This window comes from Megascapheus bottae, chromosome X (genome assembly GCF_031878675.1).
Source record: "Megascapheus bottae isolate mThoBot1 chromosome X, mThoBot2.hap1, whole genome shotgun sequence".
Lineage (NCBI taxonomy): Eukaryota > Metazoa > Chordata > Mammalia > Rodentia > Geomyidae > Megascapheus > Megascapheus bottae.
The window spans coordinates 978,152-1,001,061 of record NC_143547.1 but is presented as its reverse complement, the minus strand read 5'-3'; the positions used below and the strand labels follow the sequence as shown (position 1 = coordinate 1,001,061).

Genomic DNA, 22,910 nt, shown 5'->3' with positions numbered 1-22,910 from the left:
AGCCACAGCTCCACTTCCAGCTTTTTCTTTGCTTAATTGGAGATAAGAGTCTCATGAAATTTTCTGCCCAGGCTGGCTTGGAACCACAATCCTCGGATCTCAGTATCCAGAGTAGCTAATTAAAAGCATGAGCCACCAGTCTGGGGCAGTGCTCTGCCATCTAGTAGAAAGAGGCAAGAGATGCTGCTTAGCATCCTACAGTGTTCAAGAGAGTTGCCCAAAATAGAGCGTCATCTGGTTTCCCATGCCACTAGTGAGTGCCCAGTCTGAGTAACCCTGGCACAGATTACATGCTTTTTCTAAAGGGCTACTTCCCATATACTTCCTTTTTGCTCATTCTTTTCTTCATTGTTTCACTGAGCTCCACTTATTGCCTATGAATTCCTTTGGTTTGCTTTCTCTGAGAATCTATTTTTCTGGTCAAGTAAATAGTGCGCCAGATGTGATGCCAAATGACATTCCTTCAAACTTTCCTCAGCAAGATTTTTTTTGAAGAATTGAACAAGCTAGGATCTTCGTAGGCTCAAAATGGTGCTGTAAACTGCAAGGCCTGCCAGACATTAATGGGCACAGTGGCCTGGAGTGTGAGGAATGTAGGACAAAGAGATGCCAGCTCTTCTCTATTTCTTAAGAGGTAAAAATCCAGGTATCTATATGTTTTGGGAGCTCAGATTATGTTTTGTTTTGCTTTTGGTGCCAGTAGTGGGACGAACAAAGAGCCTGGGCATTGTCCCTGAGCTTTATGGCTCAATTTTAGTGCTCTACCATTTGAACCACAGCTACACTTCTGGCTTTTTTGGTAGTTAATTACAGTCTCATGGACTTTCCTCACTGGACTGGCATTGTATCATGTTCCACATATCTCAGCTCGTAAATAGCTAGGATTACAGGTATGAGCCACTAGTGCCAATTTGGGGCTCAAGATTTTATAAACGATTGCATATATGGAATAGCATGTGAACAATGAGGAGCTGAATGTATCCCTTTCTATCTACTGTCTGGATTCTTGGCTGTATATATGGTAAAATCAGAAGAAGGCTTTGATCCTAGCAGACATTTAGTAATTCTTCATCTTCATCATTCAGTGCATGCGACAGTTGCCCCTGAGTGAGTGTCCATAACTGGGACAAAAACACCTGAGACAAAAAAGGAAGGATTTATTTAGGCTGATGGTTTTAGAGGCTGTAGTCCATGGTAACTTGTCTCCATGTGTCTGGGCCCATGTGTAGTGAAGGGACACAGTGTGACAGGAAGCATATGGTAGAGCTAAATGACTTATCTACTGGCAGACACAAAACAGAGAAGTGGAGAATATGTCTTCAAAGGAATGTTCTCAGAGGGCAGTTCTCAGTACCCAGCTTCCTCTTACTAGATCCTGCCTCCTAGATTAAGACTGTTCAAAAGAGACCTTTTAACTGGGTGCTGGTAGATTATACCTCTAATACCAGCTACTCAGGTGAGAACTGAAGATGTCGGTTCAAAGCCGGTTCAACAGGAAAGTATGTGATCATCCAATTAACCAGCAAAAAGCCAAACGTGAAGCTGTTGATCAAGTGGTGGAGTGTTCACCTTAAGAGAAAAAAAAGCTCAGAGACAGCACTCAGGCCCAGAGTTCAAGACTCAAGACCAAAAAAATGAAAAAAAACCTATGAAGCATGATTCTGCCCTGTGAAAATTGGAGTACTACAAACTAGTGAATAGTCACATTGTCAGTTGACAAGCTTGTCCGTCACCATTTAGAAAATAGAAATATGGGAATTGATCATTGGAAAGTTTGTATTTCCCTAAAAGGCTAATAGTTTGAATATGCACTCAAAGAGCATATGTTGGAAATTTAATCCTGTTTGCAACAGTATTGGGAGGTGGAACCTTTATGGGAGATGTTTAAGTCATGAGATCTTCATACTCATGAATTGACTAATGTCAATTATGAAAGAGCATGAGGCTATAAGTTTCATGTGTTCCTCTATCATACCCATGTATGCTTTCTACCATATAATGACAAAGAAAGCATAAATCATATTCAAACCCTCAGTCTTAGACTTTTCAGCCTCCAGAACCATATGCCATATAATTTTTATTGTTGTTATTGTTGTTGGCCATGGGGCTTGGACTCAGGGACCTGGTACTGTCTCTGAACTCCATTGCTCAAGACTAGCACTCTACCATTTTGAGCCAAAGCACCACTTCTGAATTCCTGGTGGTTCATTGGAGATGAGTCCAACAAGGATTTTTTTTGGGGGGGGGCAGATAATTTTTTGAGCACTATGTATATTTTTGATATGGCCCTTGTCTGTTCTATAGTTAATGCAGATCTCTCACAATCTGTGGGCTTTCTGTTTGTTGAAGAAGCTATTTTTCTTCTATCTGATAATTTTGGCTCCCTTATCAAAGATTAGGTGGCCATAGGTGTGTGGGATCATGTCTGGGTCATCAATTCTATTGCATTGGTCCTCAGGGCCTGTTCCTCTGCTAGTACCAAGCTGGGTTTATTTTTTTTTTGATGTTGTGGTTTTTAACTGCAGCTTTATAAATCAACTCCAAGATATGGAAACAAGAGGAATTTTTGTTGTTGTTTTTAATGTACTGTATGAATTTCTTCCTTTTTTCTCTTTGATTTATTTCCTGTAGTCACTGATTTTGATTCCAGTGATCCTGTGACATATATATATATATATATATATGTGTTTGTTTATCTGATTTGGGGAAGGGAAGGGGGATAACAAAATGTGAAAAAAGGACAAATGGTGAACCAACGTAACAGCTATATGCACAAAAAAATAGGTTGGAAATGAACTTTACAATTGGGGGGCTATCAAAGGAAGGGGTAGTGGGAGAAAAACGAGGGAGGGGGTAACAAAGTTCAACATGAAATGTACTCATTACCTTACTTATGTAATTGTAACCCTTCTGTATATCACCTTTACAACAAAATTAAATAATATTTTTTAAAAGAGTCTTACAAACTTTCTTGCCCAGGCTGGCTTTGAACAACAATTCTCAGATATCAGCCTCCTGAGTAGTTAGGATTACGAGCATGAGTCACCAACACCTGGCCACAGCCATATGAATTTTTATTGTTTTTAAATTGCCTAGCCTATAATATTCTGTTGTCACAGAGAGCAAAGATGAATTCGCAATCGCATTTATCACCCTTACTGTAATGCGAGGCATCCTAGGAGCCAGCTGAGCATAAACTATTCTGTAGGGTACAGCAACTTCTTGATTCTGTTTCTGTCCTCCAGGGAAACAAAAGATGAGACATTCTTCACAAACAGCAGGCTTTTGATTTATCGCAAGGCAGACTTTTCCATGCTCAGAAAGGAGAAGGGAAGGAATGAACAGTTTCATTCTGTGGCTCTGGTCATGGCCCTGACAATTTGAAAAGAAAGAAATGGCATGCTAAAGCATGGCATGATTTCAAGTTATCATATATCATTTGTCATTTTGTATAAGTTGTGCAAAAGAGTATCTTCCGTGTGATTCCTTCTCTATGGATTCCCAAGGAGGAAAAGCAGAACCATGTTCTCTATAGGTGGAAAAAACTACAAAGAAAGGTCAACAATTGTTTATTTCAGAAAAATATGAGCCACATGCTGGTGGCTCACACCTGTAATCCTAACTACTCAGGAGGCTGAGATCTAAGGGTTAGGGTTCAAAGCCAACCTGGGCAGAAACCACTCAAAAAAAACAGAAGTGGCACTGTGGTTCAAGTGGTAGAGTGCTAGCCTTGAGCTGAAGAGCTCAAGGACAGTGCCCAGGCCCAGAATTCAAACCACATGACTGACCAAAAAACAAAAAACAACATGAAGTAATATGTGGTGAGGAGGGTGGCACATGGATGGTTCTTAGAGTAATAGCAACAGTATATATCTGAACTGGGAGCTGGACTGTGGACTGCACAAGAGTTGGCCTCCTAATTTTTCTTTGAACCATATGTTTGTAGCTATGCACATCTATTGGTGATACATCTCCTAATTTTTAGTGTTTTAAACTCATTCTACTTTATAAGACACTATTCCCTGTTGTGTATGTATCCTGTCTCTTTGACATTTTATTTGAATATTAGACTCTACCCATTATTTATTCTTTAGCAAAATCTCTTAAGCTTTAATGTATGGTTTAGGCACTCTGCTCAGTCAGCTGTTTAAGTTAAAAAAATAGATTATGTTTTGGAAATAAAACTTGGTTATCAGTACTTGGCATGGAGACTCATGTCTATCATCTCAGCTACTCGGGAGACAGAAACTGGAAGGACCATAGTCCTAAGCCAACCTGGGCAAAATGTTAGCAATACTCCATCTATTTAACCAAATAAACTGGGTGTGGTAACACGCATCTGTCATTCCAGCTATGCAGGAAGCTGTAGATAAGAGAATTCTCTTCTGAGGCTTCACCTCAGGCAACTATGTGATATCCTATCTGAAAAATAACCCAAGCAAAAAAAAGAGGTATTACACCTCTCTAGCAAATTCAAAACCCTGAATTCAAATCACAGCACAGCAAATAGAGAATTGTTACTACATTGGATGCTTTTAAACTTTTTTATTGTTATTATAAATGTTATATACAGAGGGGTTTCAATTACATAAATCAGGTATAGAGTACATGTCTTTTTGGACAATGCCATACATTGAATGGTTTTTATGGGTAAGGAACAAAACATTGATTATAAAGTAAAAGACCATTCAGTCCTATTTAGAGAATGAATTAGCATCTTGCATAATTAGTATGTTTCATTTGATGCATATATAGTAAGTCACCAAAGTCTCTGGCAGTTAGATCATCTTTTAAACGTTGCCACTGTGAACATAAAAAGTGATGAAAGAGAGTGATGGCTCTTCACACTACAACTGATTTACATAATTTTCCCCTACACAAATTTTATGATGACAAGAGTAAACACAGCATTTTCATTCTGTGGTGAATCATTTTTGAAAGCTTTGAAAAGAAAGAGAAATTAAGCATGACTCTTAGTTACATTCCAGTGCTCTTTAGACTCCACAAATTCACAGGATGTGGGAGTCTTTACAATCCTGCCAGGAATGCTCAATGGCTTTACAAATGCTTATTCTGTCTTTTGCTGATATTGAGCCTTTGGAGGGGATTGGGGGTGGAATCACTGTCTTTATAACATTTTTATAATGTCTTATAAAACAATTCTTAATCATCTTTTCAACATAGTTTACCTTGTGGTACGGACTGCAACTCCATCCATCATGCAATCAGAATATGGATTTCTGATTCACACCTCTCACACATTCCACTGACAGATGGCATAATCCCAAAACACGTTCTGGCAATTATAAGTGCCAATATTATATGATGACATCCCAAGAATTTGATTGCAGCTGCCCACTATTACGAGTGGTATCTTTATTATTTAGTAAGTTAAGCATTTGTGGCAAGTATGGATGCTACATGGAAAGACTGTCACCACCACTTACAGACAAGGCCATTATCCATCAATAGGAAGATATAGGTTTAGGTATACCCTCACAAAAAATTAGATCTGAATCTAGTGGCTATTTGTCAGGCTGTACATTAGGCAAGTCTCATGCATTGCTTCACTTATATCATTCTTACGAGAACCGTCAAGAAATTCTCATTTTATAAATGAGGACACTAATACTTGTTGAAAGTCATCAAGTTGGTACAGCAAGAGTTAGACCCGAGTTCTCTGGATTTTCCCCTATAGATCTGTTTCATTCAGTTATACTGTCCTGGCTCATGAATGTACTGCTGACTCAGTGACAGAGATGAGTTCAAGATGACATTGATTTCCATTCCCATGGAGAATAGGAAATGACTTAAGTGATAGCATAAATAAACTTAGCTGCATATTAAAGATAAATTGCAATTAGAGGAATTTTTTGTACTTCCCATGACTGAAAGAAGATATCAAGATATATACCAAGACTCTGGCAATATGTACTATCCAAACTAGGATGAGTCATGCATTGGGGAGGCATTTCTCTGTTTAAAATGTCATATTTTGAGCCAGTCACCAGGGCCCCATGCCTGCAATATGCGGCTAAAATCTGAGGGTTACAGTTCAAAGCCAGCTTGGGTAGGAAAGTCCATGAGTTGCTTTTCTCCAATTAATCACCAGAAAGGTTGGTGCTCTACCACCAGCCTTGAATGAAAAAGTTAACCCGAGACATATTTTAGGCCATGAGCTCAAGCTCTGGTACTAGCACAAAAACAGTCAAACTTTGAGTGAAGTAAAAGTCATAATCATACTCAAATGGAATTACTGATAAGGTAATAATAACACTTGTATGTTTATTTTTACAACTTCTTTTAATCTTTACAGATGGACAAAAGAGAAAGAAATCCTTGAGAAAGAAACTGGACTCCCTGGGAAAGGAGAAAAACAAAGACAAAGGTAAAGGACAAAATAATGAAAGCAATGGAACCTAATGGTTGAATTTGGCAGAATTTTTTTAATTGCAGAGAGTTATATGTTTCAACTCTATTATGTAAACTATATTTCTATGATGGAATGTCATTAAGAGCTGTTTTGGTCTGCTCTTCTATGTTTGAGTACACTGCACTGCATTAATGAATTCTGCTGGTTTGAGCAGCATGTAATTTCAGCCAACTTCATGGTTCCAATTATTCTGGCCAATCAACTATGTATAAAGAAGCCCTGGGTCAAGTAGCCACAGACAGCAGCACTAACGCTAACCAGCTGTCTGGCAAATCCAGACAGTGAAGCGGGGCTAGTTAAAGGAGAAAGCGTTTGGGTTTCTCTACCATGACTACTGGAAAGAAACAATCTCAGCCTTATGGTTTAACTAAAGATGAGCCACTCCCAGCAATTTTGTGTTCGCTCACAGCATGCTTAGTTTTTTGCCCCATAGGTTTTGAGAAATGCTGATTCTCATCATACTGTTTTGTCTCCTTCCATGACTATTTACAGAACTGACACTTTCAACCAGTATTTCAGAGGTGTTTGTGGTCAGTTTGACTAATATTCTTTAGTGATAATGGGCACCTGTGCTCCATTTGGACCCTCCATTTTTTGGTGGCTCGCTTTTTATGGTCTTCATCATGATTGCTGTTTGGTGTGGTGGTCTAAATGCATTTTCATTCTGTGACATAATGAATGAGTGTTGAATGAGGAGAGACATATGTCTCATTTTGGTGTTCTTTCATGTAATGTTTGAATTTCTGCTCAAAAATTATTTTTCAAAAGTAATGAAATCTAGGATTAAAATATAAATGTGCCATGATCAGAGTCAGACAGAGCTGACTCCACACCACTGATACCAGTCTCTGTACCCAGAATTTGAACTGTGTTTAAAGCATCATGGGATTTGGTTGATGACATTGGAAATAAAGGCTAGAAATGGAAAACCATTGTTTTGTTTCTCATAGAGTAGGGTTTCTCTCCCTTGGTACACTTAACATTTAGACTGGAAAAACATCTTTATGATGGAGGTTGTCCAGTGCATTGTGGGATGTTTAAGCAGCATCTTTGGTCTCTAGTTACTAGATTACAATAGCAATTCCCTTGACCAGATAATTGTCATACTTTAAGTTAGAAAGGAGAGACAAGGCTGGGAGTTTGGCCTAGGGGTAGAGTGCTTGCCTAGCATGCACGAAGACCCAGGTTCAATTCCTCAGTACCACATATATAGAAAAGGCTAGAAATGGTGCTGTGGCTCAAGTGGTAGAGCTCTAGCCTTGAGAGAGCCCAAGGATAGTGTTCAGGTCCTGAGTTCTGGCCCCAGAACTGGCAAAAAAGAAAGGAAAGATGAAAGTGTCACTCATCCTAACTGTACAAAAGAACCTTTAAAAGTTGTAATTCACAAGGTCGTTGGGTTGTAGCTCAGCGGCAAAATGCTTGTCTAGCAAGTACATGGCCCCAGGATCCATCCCTAGACCGATGGGAAAAAAATCTTAATGCCTAGATCCTCACTCCAGAGTCTGAGTGTACTGGTCTATAATGGTACTTCAGGTATGACTTCTTTATGTCAGCTCCCAATGTGTAACTTATAACCTCAGATTGTGCCAGCAGTAAGAACTATCAAGCAGAATTTGTTACTTGAAAACTGGAAATAAAGGGCTGTTCAACTACCCATGATTTCCCATATACACATACACACATAAAAACCTATTATAAAGGGCCAGGGGTATGGCCTTTTAGAGTCCTTGCCTACCATGCATGAAACCCTGGGTTAGGTTCCTCAGAACCACATACACAGAAGCCAGAAGTGATGTTATGGCGCAAGTGGCAGAGCTCTAGCCTTAAGAAAGCCCAAGGACAGTGCCCAGGTCCTGAGTTCAAACCCCAGGACTGACAAAAAATCTATTATAAAGTTTAATTTATCAGTTTTCGCAATAAGAGATCAACAGCAATAACCAATTCTAAAAATAAAAGTAGTGATACACTGCAATAAAAATCATTTAAAACTAAACAAATGTCTCATTTCTTGGATTTTTTCATTAAATAGTTTTGTACTGTATTTAACTGAAACCAGGAAACATGAAATTGTAGACGGTACAAAAGTAGCATTGTATTATCTTTTAACATTGTTTTGTTCTCAGAAAATGACATTGATACTGGAGTTTAATGAAAATAAAAAATGTGGACAATATGTAATTTAAAAGAAAAAAAACTCGGGAAAATAGTCACCAGGATGTCTGGTTGGCTTCTCTAAGCTCAAAATGAAAAGTTGTATATCTCCTACACTTAACATTGTAATACTCGTATGATTATTTTACTTTGCTAACCAAATGATTTAAGTGTTCTAAAATTAAATACTACCTTCTAACGCTAAAAAAATACTATATAAACTTCAAGTGATTCGTTTAAAAGTACATATTCAGGTTAAACAAAGCAGAATGAGATTGTGCAGAGGGAGATGAATACTTACATTTCTTCAAGATAATGTGTGAGATGTGGGGCAGGGGCTGTGGGAGGCTGCAATTGCTCAGATTGCATACAAAATAGCAAAAAGCAAAAATGTGATTGAGCAGGGAAGAAAGGGCCATGGAAGGAATTGAGCAGTGTATATTGGGGCTTTCTACATGTTTTACACCAAGTAGCACTTACTGAAGCTCAATGAAAGCTTGTCGGTACTACCATACAAGGAACTGACTGTGCAAAACACCACTCCTGGTGGTTCCAAAGAAAAGGCATTGCCCATCCCACTAACAGAAGCATCAGACTGCTTTATAGCAAATAAAAAGGGTTGCTTTTTATAAAGTAGATTTCGGTTTAAAAGCAAGATATACTAGGCTAAAGTGAGGAATAATTGCATGGCATCTTTTTTCTAAACTTAAAGCCATGTTCATGTCAATAGTGGGGCCATGGCATGGATGCCCAGGGACCAGAGCACGGGAGTGGTGATGGGCTTGCTGGGCATGGTTCTAATTGGTCACATTATTTCCTTCCCATTGACTATTAGCATTTGAATTTCTAGCAGCTGCACATGTGAAAAATGATCATCATTTGAATCCAAGAGTAAAAGAAGGAAAACAGGAAACGCTAAATGACCTCTTGGGTTAGGCCATCTAAAAATAAAGAGGAAAAAAATTTTAAGGTTGAAATACTCTCCCAATAAAAAAGTGATTCATAAGTTACTTAATATGCCACTATATGAATTGGGTCCTATCAGATTGAATCATGTCCTACAAAATACTTAATTTCCTGGAGATAAAGCAGCAGATCATGTGACACTTCTGTGTACCCCCTGCCATTTAAACAGGGCCTATAGAACTTTTGATTGGTACATGGGAACAAATTCAAGACTGAAGCTACTTTAGGGAACGATTTTCATACCAAATAGTTCCAATTCCTTAATTTCACTAGTTTAATTATCTAGCAAGCACAAATGTGTTTTTAAAGGCTTTCAGAACTTTGCAAAGTGTTTTTTCTTCAAATCGCAAATAATTTGCGGAGAAAGGGTTGAAACCACTTAAGTTGTTCAGTTGCTTTGCTTCCTAGTCAGAACATATTTGATTAGGCTTTTGTGTGGGATAATTCTAGAAAATAGTCTCCTTTTCCCCAAATATGTCAGATTTTGCTGTATATTTATCAGCATAAACTATGAGATAAATTTAGTTTGGGAAGTTTTTGTGCCAAAATCCTATTATTCAGTGCTTTATTGTTAGTCACTGTCTAAACATGTCACTGTGTGTGAGCTGTGACATAAAACTATATGACTAGTTGCAACAACTCTTATTTGTTTCATTTTTAATTTGACCACATACATTATATTCAAATATGGGCACTTCATGATGAAACCCCTTGCTTTGTACAATTGAATATATGCCAATAAATATAATAGTAGAAGAATTGAGTATCATTGGCAATCACCATAAAAATTCTCCAAGGAAATATATTGAATGCCATCATTGAGTGCTATTGCTTGAGAAGAGAGAACCAAGAGGAGTTCCAGTGGTTCCAGTCAGGGGTAGGAAGGAACCAGCTCTCACAAAGACCATGTGGATCACAGCACAACTTTTGGTCTGCAGGCTGACAGCCTTGTGACACCATCAAAATCTACTGCTCCATACGTCAGAGCAGAGAGAATAGTTTCTCCTATGGGAAACTTGTGAAAGTCATGGGAAAAAATAAAAGTAACTAAAGAAACAGCATAAAAACTACCCTTGAAAATGCACTTGTGTATACATAAGGCAGTATTATTCAGCCATAAAACAGAATGAACTTGTTTCATTTGCAAAAGAATGGATAGAACTAGGAATCATCATCATGTTCAATGAAATAAGCCAAATGTATAAAGTCAGAAATCATACACCGCCTCTCATATGAGGAAACTCGTCCTTACAAATAAAACAGATTCGGAGGGAGGGGTTGGTACATATGGAAGCAAGAGAGCAAAGGGAGAATTTATGAGATGAATATGATTAACATAGTCTATACACATGAATGGAAATACAACAAAGATACTTGCTGATATTGTTCCAAGACAATGTGAGGAGGGTGAGAGATTGAGTCACAGAAGAGGTGGGTTGGGTCAGGACTCATTGTATTCATCCATGGAAACATCATAATGAACCCATTTTGTGAAACCAATATATACTAATGAACATGGAAAGATAAAAGACTATCATGGAAAGAACAAACACATGCAGGCAAGAAAACCTTTAAGAAATACGTTATTATGGGTAGTTATATCTCCTTGTGGAAAATGAAGGATGTAAATTGGGGAAAATGACTTGATGTATTTCATGTCTAATTGGTAGTTGTATTCAGTTATTCCAGTTTACAAGTATAGTGACAGAATTTCAATTATTAAAAATGATAGATTCTGAAGGAAATATACATATTATATATTTTTTTTCCTTTCTCAGAGATATGAGAAATTTCTAAATGAGTTTTATTGGGCTTCCCTATATGGAAGAGTAGCTAAGAAACAAGTCTCTTCTGTGAGAAAATCCCTACTGTGCATGTGCGTATGTGAGCAGACACATATTACCTGATACATTATCACTTTCTTTTACTGGTTACTATTCCCTATCTATTTGTATGTATGTATGTATGCCATGTGGCTGTCAAACTTTTTGATATGCATGTAATTGTTTATGCAGACAAGATAGTATAGCCCATCCTTATGGTGTACATAAGGATGTGGTTGAGTACTAACTTGTTGGCTCCCTAATTCTGTTAGTAATAGAAACATAGAATAGCCTTATGTTCAGTAATCAATGTTGGATGGTCCCACACCAGCCACATTCATCCATCAAAGGGGAAATTCCAAATGCTTTTATTATCATGTGTTACCTTCTGTGCTGAAGCATAAAAAAACCTCTCAAAATCCCCAAGTGAAATTAAGGTCTATTTTTTTTTACTGCTACAGGCTTTAAAGTTATTTCTGCTCTTAACACAGACTTGGCCATTAGCCTAGTTTAAAATGTTGCCATAAATCAAAGAGAAAAACCTTTTAAGCCTTTTCTACCTGATTTCATATTAGCTTTTTGTTCAAAGAACAAACAACTTCAGAGTTATTTTCCCTTGATCATTCTTATTTCATTCATAGAGCTTATAAAAAAAAACAAGGAAGAGACTAGACTCCAATTTGCTGCTGCTAGGAGACCTAATTTTCAAATTAACATATTGGAATAAATTTTAAGAATATTTTAAGCTGTTTTCCAGTGGTTCATACCTACAATTCTAGCTGCTCAGGAAGTTAAAATGTGAGGATTCTGGTTTGAAGCCAGACAGGGTAGGAAAATCCATGAGACTCCTCTCCAGTTAACCACTTTATAAAAAGCTACAATGGAATTGCTGTGGTTCAAAATGGTAGAGCATTAGCCTTGATTTCCTCATCAATGGTGTATTCAAGTATGTATCTTCAGGAGGGTTGGGGGCTATAGAACTCAAGGGGAAAACAGTAAAAAAAAAGTGCAGCAGTGAAGCTCACTAGACGTTAATGAAAGTGAACTATACAACTAGTGGGTGGAGACAGAAGAGAGGGACTGGGAGAGAATGAAGGAACAGAAGACACCGCACAAAATGAAATATACTCATTACCTGACTCATCCCTCTGAATATCATCTCTCTACTAAAAATAAATTATTTTTAAAAAAAGACCCAAGGACATTGCCCAGGCCCTGAGTTCAAGCCCAAGGACTGGTACCAAAAAAAAATGAAAAAGAAAAATACTTTTAACTATGGCTCTGTACTGTTGCCAACAAAATATCTGAACCTGAAATTCCCATGTACATGTGTTCAAAGGGATTTACTACAGAGATGCAGAAAGTAACTAACTCTATGTATACCTCCAAATAAAGCCAGGTACTTCTATATTATGTCACTTCTCCAAAATTCTCCCTAATAGAGAATTTAACAAATCATATCATGGACCTCCCTCTGGATATAGTGTGGTAGAGTCTACTTCTTCATGTGGCCAGCAGATTGACTGGATTATAGATCATGAGGGTAACAACCTCACACAGCTGGCTGGAGATAGGATATGAGGACAAGAAACATGATAGAAAAAAAAAGAAGTGCCAAAACTTCTTCCCATAATGTTTCTAAGTTGCTTCTCCACTAGAGTTATCATTCTATGTGCTATTTCTTTTATGGAGGACCTCAAATTAAATTCAATTAACTGCATTCAAACACCTCTATGATAATACATGACAGTCATAATTATTTACATATCTGACCTCCTTAACTATATCTTACACTCTGAACTTACCAAAGAATTAGACCTTTCACAAGTTTTATGCGCCCCTCCTCCAGTGTAAAATTGGCATGATATTAAGTAGGCATCCAATGAAAGGATAAATGCAATCTCCTTGTAACTTGTAGTCTTCACAGGCTTCTCATTCATATAAACTAGAGATTGAGATTGGCAGTTGGTAAAACTGTATGTTCATCAGCATAAACTATTATGTACATTTTATCAGAAAGCCACACTTCTCTCTAAAGTTCTTTCCTTTAAAACAGACTTAAGACAGATTGACAGATCCTAGATATCTAGATTTGCAAACTATGTGATGATACCTACCAGTTTTCTTATGAAAACTGAAATGTTGTCTCTTCTGTAAAACACAAAGTCAACTCTATGTGTATTGATAATACTCCAATAAACATCATTTTAATATGTCTGCCCTTCAGTGTGATACATGAACGAGATTGTTCACGGGTCTGGTTCATCTCTGAATGTAATATCTGGGGTTTTGTTGTTGTTGTTGTTGCAGAATTCATCCCACAGGCATTTGGAATGCCCTTATCCCAAGTTATTGCTAATGACCGGGCCTATAAACTTAAGCAGGACTCACAGAGAGATGAACAGAAGGATGCATCTGATTTTGTGGCTTCCCTTCTCCCATTTGGAAATAAAAGACAAAACAAAGAACTCTCCAGCAGTAACTCATCTCTCAGCTCAACCTCAGAAACACCAAATGAGTCGACGTCCCCAAATACTCCAGAACCGGCTCCTCGGTCCAGAAGGAGGGTGAGTTGGCCAGGATTTCTCCTGGTGTATGAGCTTTTCTTGTGCCTTTGCTCATATGAAGACTGGACATGTCATTTGTGTCCATTCTGTTCAGGGAGAAGTGGCACCATGCACACCTCAAATCTTTCGCTGATTCCTGTTAAAGCAGCCAGGTGTTGTTCCTCCTAGTTATACTCATTCCCTCTCCTAAGCAGTTCCCGCCATTGCTGTTGATCCTGTTATGTTCAGCCGTCTTCTGCTAACTTACCAGATTTTCCACAAAAGACAGTGAAGCTGAATGGCAGGTCCCATTGGGTTTTATTTTATTTTATTGTCGGGATGGTACACAGAAAGATTGCAGCTGCATTCATCAGGTAGTGGGGACATTAGTTCCTGAACATTGTTACCCCTTCCCATGTTTTTCTCCCATTTTCCTTCCCCCACCACTTCCTACTCATCTTGTAAGGAGAGCTTCCGATTTTCAAGTACACAAATAAAAATATAGACAATATACCAAGTACCAAAATCAGATACAGTAACCACACGAGCTAAACAATAGGGGAAATGACTAGAAAAGAAATAACTTCACATAGTACCTTAAGAACAACAATCACAAAGATAAATCTCTTGTTTCCATATCCTGGAGTTCATTTCACTTCGTGTCATCCTATATGGCCATATGTGCACAGCTTTTGAGCCATTGTCCATTGGGTTTTGTTAATTTCTCTACTATTATTCTGAAAATATACTTGGACAAATGAGTTGATTGTTGATCTTTGTAAACAACAGGAATTTCCCTTATCCATGTAGCCTTTCCCCTTAGAACCATAGAATCCCCTACATAATAACAAATAGTTATTATAAGGAGATTTTTATTAATTATCAAGTAAGCGGTATGTTCCAGACTCTGTGTGCTATTTGCCATTTCACATAGCACTGAAGTTTTCAAAGCAGACGATTGACTGAACAAAAGAATATATATTTCTAAGAATTCCTATGTCACCGAGCCATTTCTTCTATCCCTTTCTCCTCACCTGACTCTGTGACACCAGCCATTGCAGACAGCCCTAGTTAAAAGTGTAAACACACCCCACTTAGAACCCATTTTCTTTTAGTTATTACATTTTTAAAAATTACTTCTATTGTAAAGGTGATGTACAGAGGAGTTACATTCACATATGTAAGTTAGTAAGTACATTTCTTGTCATGCAACGGAAGTATTTAATAAAGCAACATAAGAATAAGTGCAACCGAATACGCATCACTCCCTTCAACAATCTCATCCCTCCTCCTTTGATGCTCTCTCTCCTTACATTTCTCAGTTTTTTGGTATATACAATCAATTCTTCACTACTTCCTTTCCCCCTCCTCCTTCATTGTCTACCTAGTTCTTCTTAGCCCCACCCCCCTTGTAAGTACCCATTTCTTGGTGCTTATTTTGGGGGGCTTTGATTTGGTCTTTCAAAAAACCTATTTCGACTCCTCATAGTGTCTTTTATAATTCAGTGAGTTCATTTGTGACTGCTTGTATTCCATCCAGCATGTTTACTTATAAATGTATAGATATGTTCTGTCTGCCACTAATGAGGGAAACTATGCAACCTTTGTTTTTCTGGGTCTAACTCAGTTTATTCAATACAATTCTTTCCAACTCTTTCCATTTCTGTGATACAATATCATTTTTCTAATTGATGAGTAAAATTTCACACACACACACACACACACACACACACACACGTACACCCCATATTTCTTTTTTGTAAAAAAAAGATAATATATTTGAAGTCCAAGTTCAAATGGTACAGCATTGAGATCCTCCATTAATTAAACACAATTTAATTTTGCAATTCCCAGCCTAACATACTATTTTTCAATAAGCTTGGACAGGGGTTACTAAAACAGTTTACTGTTTAATCAGCGTGAAAAGGACACAGCCCACATTTCTTAATCCACTTGTCCATTGAGGCGTCCCATAGCCAAAATGTAGAAAACTCACTTTCTTAATATTCTGCACCTTATCTGAGGTAGAAAACAGCCTGAGCCTTCATTGGTTTTTGTGGTATTGATGATTAGAAATGAAGAAATGAAAAATATATGGAATACCTAATTTTTATGACTTTCTTCTCCCAAGCCTGTCTCTCATATTATATGTAAACCTATATAATAGCAATGCTGAAATTCTAAATTTGCGCTTTCTGAGAATCTAGGACCTGAGCAATCTTAGATTCCCTTTTCTCACCAGGCTCTGCTAGCATTTCAGCAACCAAGAACTTACTATGCACTTCATCAAGGATGGATGGCTGTGGCATACAAGGTCACAATTCCTAACATGCCAGCCTGCATTTTATCTGCCAACACCTCATCTCTTTGTGGGGGGTTTTATCTGATGGCCAGAAATTTGCAGTACATGCAGATGGAAGGTTGTAAGCACTTCCCAGGCTATACCAGGGGCTTTCTGTCATTAATCATTGTTTCTGAAATCTTAGTGTATAAATAACTTGATAAGACTAATTCTAGGTGCATGATCTACACTGCCTCCTAGAATTCTCCAGGGAAACTGAGCTTCCAATGGTCCACAATGCTCACAGGTTTCCTAATAATCCCTACCTCATATCTCATTTGCCCACTCTCTTATGTGTCCAGGGACTGTCTCTAGTAAAATACTGTGTGTGTGCGCTGTTTCTGGGGAAAATAAACTAAGACTGTTTTCTATGATCTTCCTCCTTTAGAAATCATCTTTTTAAGTCATAGTTTAGGTGTTCTGTTTAGTCAAAAGATTTCTCTGGCTTAACCTTATTCATTGGATATGTAATTTTTCTTGTTTCAAGAACTAGTTAAGTCAAAATATTTTAACTTTTTGCTTCCCACTGCTTAGCTTCCATTTGAAAATTTGTGTCTAGCATTGAAATTGTCCAATACCTTACCTTATAAAGAATTCCTAACTTTCTCAAAAAAAAAACATTTTTTCTCTTAATGTATAAATAGCACAATTAATTAGATCAAATAGATTTATTTTGAGAACATTTGTCATGAGTATAAGTAGTTATTGGGTAATGTCTAGAAACAGCTGCTTTTCTTTTCTCTGCCTGTCATTTTCTTCTTCTTTTTCATGTCTGTATGTCCTTTGCAGGGCGCCATGTCAGTGGATTCAATCACTGATCTGGATGACAACCAGTCTCGACTACTGGAAGCTTTACAGCTCTCCTTGCCTGCTGAGGCTCAAAGTAAGAAAGAAAAAGCCAGAGATAAGAAACTCAGTCTGAATCCTATTTACAGACAGGTCCCCAGACTGGTGGACAGTTGCTGTCAGCATCTGGAAAAACATGGTATGTAGGCTTGTCTGCCAACCATCACTTATTTAAGCATCATTCTTCCTTAATATAAATTTGTTGTCAAGGTGCTGTACAGAGGGGATAGTTACATACATCAGGTAGTGAGTACATTTTTTGAACATTATTACCTCTCTTATTTTTCTTCCTCCCACAATCACCCCCAAGTTGTAAAGTTCATTTCCAAAGTATCATCTTGTAATTATTGCTGTTACATTTGTCTTTTTTTATTGTAAGTAGTAAAAGGGTTACATGATATTTGCCAGATAGAAGGTGCATTAATTCACATGCATTGATACCCTTTCACATGTCTTGGTACCCATTACCCTCCGCCCCCCACACCCCTCACCCGTCTTGGTTTTCCCCCCTTCCCTATCAAATTTCAAGTACCAAATTTCAAATTTTTGTTTCTTTAATAGGGCTCTGTATCAAAATTTCCTTTGTGAAGAAAGTATACCAGTGTAAATGCTTACCTAAAGCTTTATAGGTTCAACAACTTTGTTGTGGGGCTGGGGTGTCAATTTGATGCTATCTGGACTATTTAGTCTCCAAGAGTTCTTAAAAAAGATCCCAGCAAAACAATTTGGTTCTAAGTCTATCCTTAGGAGCCTCATTCAAGCTGAAGGGCCCTGGCAATGTAGAAGCAATAAATGAGTCTAGGAGCTGTTCTCAAGTTATGCAGCAGACAAACTGATAGCAATTTCAAGGAGGAAATGGAAAAACTTGGAGAAAATTATGTTAAGTGAAGTAAGCCAGACTCAAAGAAACCTGGGCTGCATGGTTTCCCTTATTTCTAATAATTCGAATGTGCTTATAAATCTACCAGTAAACCCAATGGGAAAGCAAAAGGCAAATAATTATACTAGGACAGAAGTCCTTTTTAAAAAAAGACAGGGCTAGGAGCATAGCCTAGTGGTAGAGTGCTTGCCTAGCATTCACAAAGCCCTGGGTTTGATTCCTCAGTGCCACAAGTGGAGCTGTGGCCCTGAGTTCAAGCTCTGGGACTGGCAAAAACGGAAAAAAGACAGAGCAACAACACCAAAGAACCAATGTGTATTTATCTAAACTAGTAATAACCATCTTCTCACTACAGTACTCTCAGAATATTCTAGAAATTCAGGATAGCACTTTCAAGCTACAGATATGATAAATGGGGTATTTATGAAGATTAACTTTTCTAATTAAAAATACCCTGGAGATTCAATTATTAAATATTAATATTGGGCCCAGTACTGGTGTCTCACACCTATAATCCTAGCTACTTAAGAGGCTAGGATCTCAGGATCTCCATTCAAAACTAGTCTAAGCAGATGAATCCAAGAGAATCTTATCTCCAATTATCCAGACACAATTGGAAGCATGACCCAGGGGTAGAATACCAGCCATGAGTGAAAAAGCCAAGGCCCAGAATTCAAGCTCCAGTACCAGCACACACTAAAAACATTAATACTTAATATGGCAAGATGGTAATATAAACACAGTCTATTTTCAATATAAAAGCATTGATTCTCATGTTTAAAGAATTAAATATAAATACCATGAGATAGAAAACAATTGCAATGTACTATTAAGCTTCTATTGTCTTTCATATCACAGTTATATATTGGCATTCCTTTTTATTTTGATTTGCTCCAGAGTCTCAAACCAAAAGTCATTATTATTAATTTTATTTGCTTATTTATAGGTCTCCAAACAGTTGGGATATTCCGAGTTGGAAGCTCAAAAAAGAGAGTGAGACAAGTAAGTTAAAAATGAAGATGATATTGTTTGTTTCACTTAACTTTTCACTGAATTATCCTGGACAGAGTTTGTTTAATAAAATCTCCTTTTGAATACCTTTTCTTCATCTTACAATTGATTGTAGTACAGCGGAGACCCAATAAATAAAACCTAATGCAAAAGCTCAGAAAAGTTGTTAGACAGTTAGGATCAGACAATTGATAGAAAAATGTCTGGAATTGTCCATACCATGGTTTAGACAAAAGAAAAGTAGTTTACAAGTATTTTACTGAAACTATAAAAGCAGATGATTGTGAGAATGATTAATGTAAAAATAACAGCAAACAGAAAATAATTGTATAGGACCAATTTTTACTGAAATGCCATATAATACGCCATTAACACTAATATCAAATAAGATTCTATTTATGCCATTACTTTCACAAAATAGTTTTTGAGATTTCAGGTAACTATTTACTCTCAATTTATTTTACTTAAAACAACACTTGCTCTTTGGTTTCCTTTGGTCCTGTGTAGCATTTGTACAAAAGAAAATTGATATTAGACTGGCAAATGATGTTCATGTGTGTGTGTTCACAATAGCTTCATTTAAAAAATTTCATGTTTTAGTGAATGAAAATGAAGATGCTATTTTCTCACTGTTGGTTCCAGCAGAAGGAAATAAGGAATTCATCAACTCAGAAATGAACCCCAAGTAAAAATCTCTTGTAGCTAATAAAGAATGGTATTTGTTCATGTTAAGTAATTGAAACAATGTTCCTCATGTATCTTTTCTTGTCAAGATAAAAAGGACTTTCAAATGAAGAATGGTTTCTGGTTGGTTAATTGGATTTTCTTTGTCCTAGTCCTACAGGAGGCAAAACAATATTTAATGTTTCACAACAACATTGGCATGAAGGAATAATATTTGCAGGATTGTTTCCTAAACATCACCTGTACAGAATTACAGAATATTTCACAGATATTGAATCTATAACCCTCTAGCTAGAGTAGTCTCCTTGAGCCCTTCTTTATGTCTAGAAAGATTTAAAAGTTTAATTCAAGTCTGTACATGAAGTTGGCATACAGAAACTCACTGAAAATGGTTGACCAGTAGGAGATGGGAAACAGAGAGCCATGTATGCATGTGTGAAAAACCATCCTAAACATACCTTATACAATTCGTAAGCACTAACAAAAATGAATGAAAGGAAAGTAAAACAGATTCTGGTGGGGATAGATACCAAGAGGTAGGAGAAGAGCAAATAAACAGGGCAAATGAGGGTGAATGTCATCCAAGTTTTTGTATATATGTATGAAAACACAACACTGGCATTGTTTTCAGAAGGATAATAGAAGAGAGGAAAGGTGGAGGTGAATTTCATCTAGGTATATTCTATGTCACAATGATCCCCCTTGTAGATGTAATATATATAAATAAAATATGACCCAAAACTCACCGAATTTAATCAAGTACTCCTACTTCATAGTCCAAGCTCTTTTCACAGCCCATTCTTTCTGTTTGTGTGTGTTCAGAAAAGAAGCATGGTATGTATGAATGGTGACAGTTGGAGGAGGGCAGATGGAATCCCTTTTCATTCTGGCTGCCTTACACATGCTGATGGCGAGTTGTCTGGAATCAGTGAATGATTCAAGACAGTAATGGGTATTCTCATCAGGTAGACAGATGGTGAGGGCAGAAATTATTTTCTAGTTATATCTGGAGCTACCAAAAGAAAATTCTTTGTATGAAAATTTATTTAGGGATTATCCAATAAACTATAATTGGTGGTTACTTAGAACCAGATTTCCAAGTTAAGAAATATGCTCTAAATCACTTACGATTTTATTTTATTGTGTCACTTCTCAGTATCCCCTTATCACCTTGTCTACTACTAGTTGAAGAGATAGAAGAGAGGAGAGAATTTTCCTCTTGCTATATTTACCACTGTACTTTGATGTCCAATCAATCATAGGACCTGGAACCAAGAAAAATTCCATACATTTTTGTTAAACATATAGATAGATGAATGATTAAGCAAATGACACTTATTGCATATCTCAATTTGTGGACTTGTCTAATTCTTTCCACAGCAGAGAATAATATACAAAAGAAGTTGAGCAATCAGAAATGAAACTAGTGTGTAGTGTTATTTCTACTTCTTAAAATTATTTTTCTCTTGCTTTAAGTACTAATAGACATAATATCACAATGAAGTCTGGGAATCCTTCTGGAGATTACTCATAAGGCTAGTTTAACAAGTTGAAGACAGCTTTTCTTTACATACTGTCAGCATTTGAACCTTCAATGCAAATACCCAATTAGGGTTTTTGCTTTCATAATTTACAGACTAACCCTCTTGCTTTCTTGTTTGCCTTGGTACACAAAATTTGAATATGACAGGATTGGAGATACATAGAACTGCTGTGTAACAGGTTAATTAATTCCTCCTACATTTGCAGTTAAGTTCTCTTCTACTTTTAGAACTTCTCTTGCTCCTCTGCTCCCATCACTAAAAACAAATCCTCAGATATCTTAATGTGATAACACATTGTGTGTGTGTGTGTGTGTGTGTGTGTGTGTGTAGGCTGGGTGGGTACCAGTAGCTCATACACCTGGGATCCTAGCTACATGGGAGGCTAAGATCTGGACAATCATGCTTCATAGCCAGTCCAGGCAGAAAATAATAAAAAGCATTCCATATTCCAAATAACCAGCAAAAAACCAAGCTGGAAGTATTAGTCAAGGAGTAGAGCACCAGCTGAACAAGGGAACCTAACAATGGCAAAGCCCTAAGTTCAAACCCTAGTATCACCAAATACATGTGTGTACATTTAGTCTTCAGGTCAAGGTGAGACATTTTTCACTTCTTTTTCTTGGGGCGGGGGGGGGGGCTGTGCAGACCTAATCCCAGATGTCATGCCTTGCAACATTTTTTAAGAAATCACTGGACATTGACATTATTGACTAAATGTTATTTTTTATCAGAGCTTTATGTGACTACCACTTGAACCATTGTTTTCCAGTTGCGTGAGGAATTTGACCGTGGCATTGATGTCTCCCTGGAAGAGGAGCACAGTGTTCACGATGTGGCGGCTTTGTTGAAGGAGTTTCTACGGGACATGCCAGACCCCCTTCTCACCAGGGAGCTGTACACAGCATTCATCAACATTCTCTGTTCGTATCCATGGGAAAGGGTCCCCCAGAATGCCAGGATGTCCATCTCACTCAATCAAATCCAAAACCTTTTGCATGTGTTTTCTAATTATTTCTCTATTTATTGGTCTCTAAGGAATGGGCTATTTGAGAGACTTTTTTAAAGATGTATTCAGAAGAGAATGATCAAGAAGAAAGTTGCAATAAAAATGAATCACAATAGCTAAGAAGAATTTGGGGTGGGTTCAAATGATCGTGGGACAATACAAAGTGCTATAAATTGTTGCTTTGAAGTACCAGGGAAAGTTCACATTGAGGCCTGTGCTTACAACATGAGTTCGTATTCCTCGTATGAAGAAAGGGAAAGTCAAGGATCCCAGAGTGAAAAAGGGGGCAGAGCAACATTTCAGAGTAAGATGTCATAGCTCAGTGCCAGAAGTTTCAACACACAGCTTCTATAGATACAAATCCCATGGAGAAGGAAAGGAGATGGACGGGAACAAGGTATAGGTCAGCTCTGTGTCCACCTACATACCTATCTTTCCTCCAATGCTATAATTCAACTGGAGTCACAGTAGAGAAAAAAAGACAGCATCTCTTACCATGCGTCCTGGGTATTACCAACAAAATGCCTGCTCTTTGTGCATTAGTTATCAAAAAAGACCTCAAAGCTGTTATAACCTTGAATTTCAATAACATTCACCAATGTTTAGCCATTGCTACTGAATATGTTCCAACCATGGGCTGAAATCTATTAAAATGGTATGAATAATACCAGAGTGAGGA

General features: G+C 37.5%; 1 protein-coding gene across 2 annotated transcripts in view; it reads left to right on the top strand.

The window, feature by feature from the left end:
- The window catches only part of Arhgap6 (Rho GTPase activating protein 6), a 239,568-nt gene that overhangs the window by 176,630 nt on the left and 40,028 nt on the right, over positions 1–22,910 (top strand). For both annotated transcript variants that reach the window (XM_090325916.1, XM_090325915.1), the window contains exons 3-7: positions 6,317–6,388; positions 13,684–13,940; positions 17,050–17,245; positions 18,933–18,988; positions 21,995–22,145. In XM_090325916.1, the coding sequence (XP_090182042.1) occupies positions 6,317–6,388; positions 13,684–13,940; positions 17,050–17,245; positions 18,933–18,988; positions 21,995–22,145 (732 nt within the window). The remainder of the gene's footprint in view (positions 1–6,316; positions 6,389–13,683; positions 13,941–17,049; positions 17,246–18,932; positions 18,989–21,994; positions 22,146–22,910) is intronic.